Source organism: Meleagris gallopavo, chromosome 28 (assembly GCF_000146605.3).
Source record: "Meleagris gallopavo isolate NT-WF06-2002-E0010 breed Aviagen turkey brand Nicholas breeding stock chromosome 28, Turkey_5.1, whole genome shotgun sequence".
Classification (NCBI taxonomy): domain Eukaryota; kingdom Metazoa; phylum Chordata; class Aves; order Galliformes; family Phasianidae; genus Meleagris; species Meleagris gallopavo.
The window spans coordinates 2,848,635-2,858,013 of NC_015038.2; the positions used below are offsets into that span (position 1 = coordinate 2,848,635).

At 55.7% G+C, this 9,379-nt stretch overlaps 1 protein-coding gene across 3 annotated transcripts; it reads right to left on the reverse strand.

Moving 5' to 3' along the window:
• Window positions 1-3,766: 3,766 nt before the first annotated feature.
• KLHDC8A (kelch domain containing 8A) lies at window positions 3,767-9,322 on the reverse strand. 3 transcript variants are annotated; one of them, XM_019623248.2, is made up of 7 exons: window positions 8,706-9,322; window positions 8,369-8,434; window positions 7,853-8,266; window positions 6,751-6,915; window positions 5,450-5,665; window positions 4,888-4,989; window positions 4,512-4,708 (listed from the first exon to the last, which is right to left on the reverse strand). In XM_019623248.2, exons 3-7 carry the CDS (start codon window positions 8,241-8,243, stop codon window positions 4,512-4,514), a joined length of 1,071 nt encoding a protein of 356 aa, XP_019478793.1. In that variant the 5' UTR covers window positions 8,244-8,266; window positions 8,369-8,434; window positions 8,706-9,322. The 3 variants fall into 3 exon arrangements, with proteins under 3 accessions (XP_031412832.1, XP_019478793.1, XP_019478792.1); XM_019623247.2 differs by having other exon boundaries at window positions 8,661-9,322; XM_031556972.1 differs by lacking the exons at window positions 8,369-8,434; window positions 8,706-9,322 and having other exon boundaries at window positions 3,767-4,708; window positions 7,853-8,243.
• Window positions 9,323-9,379: the final 57 nt, after the last annotated feature.

Below are 9,379 nucleotides of genomic sequence, written 5' to 3' on the forward strand. Positions count from 1 at the left end.
GCCTGGTCTGCTGGTTGGCGACCCTGCACATAGCAGGGGGGTTGAAACGAGATGAACATTGTGGTCCTTTTCAGGTCATTCTGTGATTCTATGATTCTATGAAGTGGTATGGCAGCATTCACACACAACTCCACACTGGATCCCCATTTGGGAAGGGTCGGCTGATGAGCAAAAGGAGCGCTGACCCCAGAGATCATCTCCCTGTGAGCAGGAGCAGAGCAGCACACTGCTGTGCACACTACAGGTCTGACACAAGACACAGGAGCTCTGCAGGCAGATCTCAGCTATGCAGCCAGATATATGGGAGTTTGCTTTCAAGAAGTTTCCTGTCTGTGCAGACAAAGCCTGCTTGAGAACAACAGCGGCGACGTTCGTTGGCAACAACACCAGCTCAGCAATCAGCAGCAGCAGCACTCAGTGCTGGATCAGCCCTCCTTTCAGCAAGCACAACTTGGGGTATTGGGAGTTCAGATGGGGACACGGCAGCAGTCGGCTGCACGATTTGCTGAGTGCCATTCAGAGCTGGAAAACCGCAAAGGCTCAGCTGACAACGGCTCTCCAAGGCAGATCAAATTATCTGTGTATCTTAGGAAGGAAGCCGGGTCGTAACCCACTTATTCCTAAAACATTCCCTTTGCAGCACCATCCACGACAGCCGCAGCAACCTCCGGGCCAGCTTCAGCAAATGTGCTTTGTCATCAGCAGGTCTTCTGTGCCAAAACCTAAGCGTGCATTGGCATCTTAATTGGTTGTCAGTGTCAGACCGACAGCAGCGGTCCTCCCGATGTGAGATGAGGTGAGATGCATTGAATTCCTGTCCCTGAACAATGATCACTGATTACAATTTGCTTTCGGCCACTTTGGGACGCCCTGCCCAAGCATACCAGGAGGGCTGCTCAGGGAGGAACGAGCAGCCAGGGTTGTGTGCTGTCACCTGGTGCATGTCTGCTGCTGGTGGAGCTGTGTGGTGCATGAATTGGAGCATCCCTGCTGTCACACGGTGGTTCATGCAGCAGCAGCAGCAGCCTGTTGGGTGTTGCAGCTGTGTGCAGTGCTGTCAGAACGCAGCACAAACCCAGTTGGGATGCTTCTGCTGGGCTGCTTCTGCAGAACTGAGGGCTCATCCTGCTGTACCTGTTTCTCACAATCCAAAGCCCCTGGTTGGGTCACAGGGCTCCATGCTGGGGTTTTGCTCTGTCCCTCCAGCCACACTGGAATCCATCTGTGCCGGAGGTGGAATAACCAGCATCACCCACAGGAAAGATGCCATGTGCATCTGGGGAAAGAAAATTTGCAGCTATCCAAGCCAGAATGATCCATGGCACAGCTCAGCAGCGTGAATAGGATTCAACCACACACACCATTTGCAGCAGCATTAAATCTGCTCAGAGGAGCAGAATTCAGCCCTGTCACAGCAGCTGTGAGGCGCTGGGACCCAGAGGCAACGCCTGCTCACGGGAGCACTGGGGGAGATGCATAATGTCCTTTTGACATCGAGTTATTTGCAAGATCCTTTGGCTTTTTTCTCACGTAGAGTTGCTTGCTAACTCCCTTGGATCTGCTGGATGCCATTAGCACAGCCCTGGCAGCCCACTGGAGCCCCCCCACCAGCAGGGCAGGGTCACACAGCAGCAGGTGCTCCTGGCTCAGCCCATGGATGCCATCTGCCGTTCGTGAAGCACCCAGAGAGGGAGGCGAACAGCTCAGCACTGCTCAACCCGAACACCCACAGCAATGCCTTAAACACAAACCAACCCCACGCATGGAGAGTGCACCCGAATCACCTCCCTGCTCCCCAATCCTGGCCCACCGTCACCTCCAGGGCAGGCACAGCCCTCTTGTTTTGTCATCTCCTGCAGCCTCCTGTTTCCCACAGCAGCAGGAGCAAAGCAGAGCTGCAGGATGCAAGGTACAGCTGTGGAAACCATCCGAGGAGAGATGGAATCCTCCCACCCGTGTCTGGCAGCGTGCTGGAAGCAGTGAGTGCCAGCACTGAGCTGCTGAGGGATGGAGAAACCCACAGGGTTTCCCCTGCTCCTGTAGGGAATCTCAGCCCACAGAATGGATGTGGGATTTCCCATAGCTGAGAGCAGCCAGGGAGGGGACTGCTCTCAGAGGAGGCTGCAGATGCTGTGCTTTGGATGCTGAGAGCTGTGATGCTGCACCGGGGCAGAGCTTGGCATACGGATAACTCACTAAGTAACCATAGATGTGTCCCTTCCCACTCCTCGCTTACCTCTCTGAGTTAAGAAAGCCATTTATGACCCACTGATAAACAGCAAACAATGTTTTTTAACGGGGAAATCACAGCTCCATCAGACACAGAGATCTCTAAGCGAGCGTTAGCTGGGAGCACAGCAAAGTGGAGGTGATTGGAAGGGTCTGAAGGCTCTGCAGCTCCTTCCTGAACACAGCCATGAGGAAAGCACTCCCACGGTGAGCGCTGAGCCCCACAGGGCGGCTGCTGCTGGCTGCAGACAGTGGGATTGGCTCCGTAATGAGAGCTGGGTTTCGCTACAAAGCGGCTGACCCAGACCTGCTCCTTGCTGTGCTGCTGCTTCAGGAGCTCCTCTTTCTCTCCCTCTCTATATGCTCGGCACATCTCCAGCTTTGATTACTGACCGTCTCCATCTCCCCCCCCCGCCTCGTCCCCGCTCGCTGACATCTCTTCATTAAGTCGTACGACGGGTTTATTCCCATGGCGCTGCTTTGTCTGCCTCGCTCTGCAGCGTTTCTGGAAGGAGAAAGCCAAGGAGCAGCCCCCAGCTGTGATGCAGGCAGACAAAGGCAGCGGGTCCCTCCTCCCCTTGCTCCAGCTGAACAAAGGCAGCGCGGTGCCCAGGTCCGGAACCCGCTGCAATAACCAGGGGATGGGAAAACGGGGAGCATCGGGCTGTGCAGTGTGTGGGAAAGGTTCCTTGAGGACAAAGGAAAACACTCCGTTAACTGTTAGAGACTCTCAGCTGTGCAGAGGCGGCTGAAACAGAGATCTGCTGTGCCGGGAGATGCGGGGTTTGTGCTGGAAAGGGAGTTTGCTCCCTCCCATCCTCCTCTGCTTCTCAAAGGGATTCGCTACCCTGGGATCAGCACGCTGTGTGCATGCAGAGTGAGCGCTCCCAGCCCCAAATCCCCCCAAACAGAGCAACGTTTCGGATGCAGAGCTCCTTCCTGCTGTTTGCACAGCCTCCCGAAACGCAGCGCCTAACCAAACAGAGCGCAGATGGGAGCGTGACAGGGGATGGGGCAGGAGCTGTTTGCTCCTCTTGCGCCTCGTCAGAGACAAGCAGGCGGGATGTAAATCATTAGCGAGCGGGTTGTTCGCTGTCGAGTCGCTGCTTTTTTCGCCTTTCATCTCCTCTTTGAGATCACAAAGAGCCGCTCGGATCTGTCAAAGCTGCGCTTCGGGAGCTCCGCTCGCTCCTCTGCCGCTCAGCAAAGCCCGCAGCCGGGTCCGGTCCAACCAGGGCTGGAGGTACCGACGGAACCCGGCCCGGTGGGAGAGGATGGAACCATGGGGGGGTCGGGGGAGCGGCCCCAATGAGCGCTGCGATGGCGGCTTTGGCCGCACGGTGTCCCCCGCGCTCCGCCGTCCCCGAAACGGGGCTGGGATGGGCTGGAAGGAAGAAGGGTCGCATCCCTGCTTGGACACTTCGCTGGGCACCGGCACAGCCGCCTGAGCTGCCCCCTTTTGCCTCGTTTTTCAGCTCTCGGTCCTGCCTGTTCCTGCAGTCATAGCCCATAGCACAGACCGGGTTCATGTGAGGGGTATTCTGGGTGCAGCTTTTAATGATGCTACAAAGCTTGGAGTGTCAGCCGGTGGCTCGAACCCTCCCAAATGAAGGACTGGAACTAAACAGAAGCCATGGCTGTTGCTTTCTGGCCTCCTACAGGACAAAGCTACGGAAAAACCTTTGCCCAATCCACTGGAGGCAGGGCTCCTTTTTGTTCCTTCCTCCCAGGACTGAACGGAGGATCCCAAATAATTGTAGGAACTAAAATCTAAGCGGAGGCCATCTCTGCGTGAAACCCTGCAAAGGCATTTTTGTGCTACTCCTGTACCAAAAGTAAAACCCAGCCTCTCACCAAAGCAGTCCTTTGGGCATCCATCCCCCCCAGGAGCATGGGCAGCTCCTTGCTCCAGCTCCTGGCAAAGTGACAGTCATAGCTATGGGCTTGCAGGAAAAGCCTTGCTACGAAGGCAAAAGAGCAATCTCCTGCATCTGGATACAGATTTAGAGTTTCCCTTCCTGCACACCAAAGAGAAAACACAGACCTCAGAGCACCCAAAGAGGGCATCACTTCTGCTCTCCCCACTCCGACTCTCACCTGGCTGATCCCTCCAAACCTGTGCTGGGGTCGGGTGGCAGCAGGGAGATGCTCACCCACACCTCATCCTGCAGAGCCCTTCCTGCTAGCAGGACACACAGCACAAACACTGCAAATAGTCCCTTCCTCTTGGTTTCCCCCCCCAACAGCTCTGTAGGAGACCAGAGGGGACCACAGGGCCACTGCTAGGAGTCAGAAAGGCAGAGGGCTTCCACCGCGCTGCTCAACCCCTGGCTCACCCCACCAACTGCTAGCATCAGGCAGCCCCTGAGCACGATGCTGGAGCAGGCGCAGCGTGGGGTGGGCATGGGGGGCAAGCTCTCCCATTTGTTCTTCTCAGGGTGGAAAGCTTCTGCAGACTCCAGGACGGTCGGCTGGTTTCCTGGAGACACAAAGTGAGGCAGCAGGTCACCAGCAAGCATCTCTTTGCCCTTTCTGTCCGCACCCCAAAGCTCATCCCCCCTTATAGGTTCTTTTCACTGCTCCCTCAGGCCAGGTTTCCCCATTTTGTAATGACTCTTCTTTGCTTTTAAAGTGTCACCTCCATCCCCAGGGCCTCACCCAGTCCCCCAGCCACGACGACTCTGCCTTTCAGGTAGCCAGCCACAAAGTCTGCTCGCCGTTTCTTCAGGTAGAAGGAGCGCTCCATCTTCATCCAGCCACCTGCCAGGGGCAGCACAGACAGCATCGCAGCAGTGCTCAGCACCACAGAATCATAAAGGTCAGAAAAGACCTCTAAGATCACCAAGTTCAACTGTCAGCCCACCCCCACCGTGCCCACTGAACACATCCCTCAGTGCCACATCTCCGTGGTTCCTAAACACTCCCAGGGATGATGACCCCACCACCCATCTGCCTCTCTGGCCTCCTGCCCCTGGGAACTGCACATCCTTGGGGCAATAAAATCCACAATGCAAGGGGGTCTCCTTCCTCACCACCTTGTCAAACCCAGCAGCTGCAGAACCCCTCCGGACCACATTTTTCCCCCTCCTGCCTCTTCTGACTAACGCCCAGTACCCACAAAAATCAGCAGGTGAGAGTTGAAATCCCCAACAGCACATGGGCACCTCCTCACATGCACCCACCCTCACCCACGGACCGGGACAGAGCTGTGACATCCCACCTTGCTCAAAGTCAAACACATCCACAGTCCTCATGAACTTGGGCTGCCTGTAGAGCCGGCCCTGCCGCAGGCCCCCAAGACTGAACAGTTTGTCTTCGGTGGGCACGAAGCTGGAGAAAGCTCTTTTATTGGGGATATTGGGAAACTTGGTCCACGATCTGGTCTCGGTGTCAAAGACCTCGAAGGCGTTGATGGCGTACTTGGACTGCCTTCCCCCTGGGTGAAGGGATGGAAAGAAAAGGATCAACAACAGCCAAAGGTCAAATAGCAGCAGCAGGAGGCAGAGGATGCTCCTGGGGTTGGGTGAGAGCAAACTGCCACCGATGGCATCCTGCGCTCCCTGTTTTGTAACTGAAGCTGCACGAGATCGAAGCACCGCATTTCTCAGTGTGTCACACCTTCCTCCTCCCTCCAAGGCAGCAGTAGGTGCAGGAAGGTGTTTGGTATGCATTGGTTTAATCAAGACAAATGCACGACAGAGAAGGGATCAGCACTGGGGGAGGTTTGCAATTCAGATGAGCTCAGCGCCGGCGCAAAGCAATGATCCCAACAGAACAGCAGAGTCAGAGCAGCTGCTGCCACAACCCACAGACATGAGTTATTGTCCCCCCATCAGATGCAAGGGGACACAGCTGCTCTCAGCCTGGATGCTCCATGTGTGCCTTTAAAGCAGAGCCTTGGCTTGCTACCGGGCCCACAAAGTGTTTGCTGGCAGCAAACAAACTACAGAATAGATCAAAAGAGCCTTTTCTGGTGGCACCCTACAGACAGGCAGCAGTGCGTGGTGGTTTGAGCCGCTGGGACTGTTGGGTTTGATCACAGCTTTGCTGCTGGTACAGCTCATTTGGCTGTGAGCCTCCAGCAGCATTTCCCTGCCTTAGTTTCCCTTTCTGTAGGATGAATGAAAATCCTTCCCTGTAAAAGGGTTGGTCCAGCACTTGCCAAAAACAGCAAGTCTTTCCTTCTGGCCCTTCATGAAGGTGAGCAGTGCTTTGATGGCATAATATGGACAGAAGTGTTGTTATTCAACAGCTGAGTGCAAGGGCTTTTGTTGCGGTCTCAGGGCTGCACACTGAGCAGCAAACAAACGAAGGGAACCATTCACCAGCAGCACTGAGCTGCTGCAGGGTCTGCATGGGCGCAAGGGCTCCTACAGTTGCTTGCTGAGGAGGTGCGAATGCAAATCCTACGCCCAAGCCAGCCCTACAGCAGCAAACCTGGTATGTACGAGTGCATGAGAAGCAGGTGAGGATGGAGAACAAGCAGACTCAGTGCCCAAGGAGCTGAAGGCAGATGCTTACCCAGCACGTAGATCTTGGTGCCCCGCAGGAAGGAGGTGGCTGCATACCGTGCTGTGGGCATGGCTGCCAGGGACACCCAGATGTCCTTCAGCATGTCGTAGTGCTGCAGGTAGTTGTGTGGTCGTAGGTCAGCTCCCATCCCACCAGCTGCATACACTCTGTAGTCTGGGCAGGGCCAAGGGGTGAGAAACCACGGTATTAATATAGGAAAGCACACCTGAGGGATCTGGGGAGCTATTTCTGTTCCTTCTGGTCTCTTGCACTGAATTGATCTGCCATAACCAAGCACAGAGGGAAAACCAGCTCTGAGATGGTGAATCTTTGTAAACGTTCCTCCATGGCAGCTTTTAGAGCTACATAAGCAAATAAACGGAGCAGCTTTCAGAGGAGCTGCCTGTGGATCTGCACTGATCCCCAACGTGTGCATTGCTCCTGGCCCCAGGAATGCAGCTGCCAGCCCCCGGCTGTTCAAAGCGGGGCAGAACATGCTAAAGTAAATCAAAGCTCCTCCTCTCCGCCTGGAGATTAGAAAATGAGATGAAGGCAGAGCCCTGCAGGTGTTAAATGGAACGTGGGTATGGCTGTGGTTAAGCTCATGGAAGGGAGTGAGGCAGGAGCCCCCCATGAGCCAGGTGCTTCCCTTCCCTGTGCACTGAGCTGGGCCCACAGTTATGAAGCCAGTTCTTGTGGTGGGTGCTGGGTTTGGAACAGAGGCTCTGCTTTGATGAAGGCTGAAGGCTGCTCTGTGGCTTGGGGTCATGCACCTCTCCCCCTTCACCGTGCAGCCAGAGGCTCTGCCCGTTTCTTCTTCGTGCCTGGACCTGAGCTGGCTGCAGATTTGGGGAAGCCCAGCTCCAGCCCTGCAGCTTAGAGAACACGGCCCAGCCTCAGCCCTTGCAGCTCTTGGGCAGAGCACACTGCTGCCTGCATCTGCTTTTGGCAGCCAAGAACGCTCCATTGGTGGAATACGACAACCACACGAGCCTCGGCCTCTATAAGCAAAGAAGAAGGGGTTGAGGAGCAATGCAATCCTACAGCATTGCCCAGAAAACATTTATGCTCCATGCACAAAGGGACACCAACCCTCCCCCACCCTCCTTACCTTTTGCCGTCACCGAGATGCCCATGGCCGCCTCCCTCAGCGAATTCCTCTTCTTCCACTTGCCTTCATCCACGTTGTACATCTCCACGATCTTCAGCGGCGCTTGGTTGGCCCCCACGCCCCCGATCACCATGATCCTTTTGCCCAACGTGGCCACCGCCACCCCGGCCCTGGCAGTGGGCATGGGGGGCAGTGACGTCCATTGGTCAGCCTCGGGGGAATAGACCTCAAAACAATCCATGGGGACACCGTTGTCATCGCAGCCCCCGATGGCAAACACCTGCCCACCCACTTCCACCAGCGTGGAATAAACCCGGCGGCTCGGCAGCGGGGCGAGGGTCTTCCATTGGAAATCCCTGGTGTTGGCCACCTCCATGGTGTCAGCGTCCATCTGCTGCTGATGGGGCACCTAGGCTGCAAAACACAGCGGGGAGGTGCAGGAGGAATGCAGAGCGCAGCACTCAGAGCAGCACAAACCCCAAATCCATCGCAGCCACCCCCTGATGCCAGCAGTACCTCTGCCTGCAGCTCTGCTCATCCTGCAGATCCACGCCTGCCTCAGCGGCTCACGCAGAGCTGAGCCTAAAAATAAAATGAAACAAAAAGAGGGAAAAAGCAATAAAAACAAAACAAACCCAGGCAGGAGAGGTTGGAGCCGCTTTGGTTCCTGAGCATCCCCGCCCCCAAGCGACATTCAGAGCAAGGAGGCTGCAAGCTGTCTGCTCCCTCCCCTGCAGCATCTCTGCCTGCTGGGGAACTTTTCCTTGCTCTGAGCTTTCCTTCCTCTGAGCCCATTTCTCCTCCTGACCCTTGTGACGCTGGGACACGGTGATGAGCCATGCCAGGCTCCTACCAGCAGCTCTGAGGACAGGCTCCAGCTCTGGCTGCAAACCCTCCTTCCTTCCTTCCTCTCCCCTCCCAGACCAGCCATTAAGCAATGCAGATGAGATTAATTAGTGCAGGAAGAAGACAGAAAGAGGGCAAACAGGAGGAGGGAAGGCAGCTGCTCATCCACCATGCAGGGTGGTGCTTTTTGCACTGAGCATCTCCACCTGCGTGCTCCAGATTGGGTAACAACATCCATTAGAACAAAGCAAGGTTTGTCTCTGCCCTTGCAGGCTGCTGCCTCGCACACCTGCACTGGGATGGGGCTGTTCCCACTGGTCCCCATTTGCAGCCCCCAAGACTTTCTCAGTTATCCCATCACCCCGCTGCCTGCTCTGTGGGGACCATCTGAAGGTGACTTCCACGCTCCTTCAGTTCCTGTTTTTCATCTGAAAGCGTGACTCAAAGGACAGCGATGAAAAGCATCAGCAAAGCACACGTGGACGGAGATCCATCAAAATCACATCACTTTCAAGCACAAAACCCAAAGGATTTAACAGGGTCGAAAGAGCACAAAGCAGCAGCGCTGCATCCCATCCAGCAGCCAAAGGGAAAGGGGCAAACAACAGATGAGGTCGGCAGCTGCCATCCTCCCCCCAGTCTGCAGCACCTCATGCTCTGATGTGCATCAGCAGAGCAGCA

Excerpts from the sequence above, each read along its gene's own strand:
- KLHDC8A (XM_031556972.1), bottom strand. The coding sequence starts at position 8,243 with ATGGACGCTGACACCATGGAGGTGGCCAACACCAGGGATTTCCAATGG. Across the intron at positions 5,666-6,750 it reads CACCAAGATCTACGTGCTGG|GGGGAAGGCAGTCCAAGTAC; the intron begins GTAAGCATCTGC and ends CCCTTCACCCAG. Across the intron at positions 4,709-4,887 it reads CGTCGTGGCTGGGGGACTGG|GAAACCAGCCGACCGTCCTG; the intron begins GTGAGGCCCTGG and ends TTGTGTCTCCAG.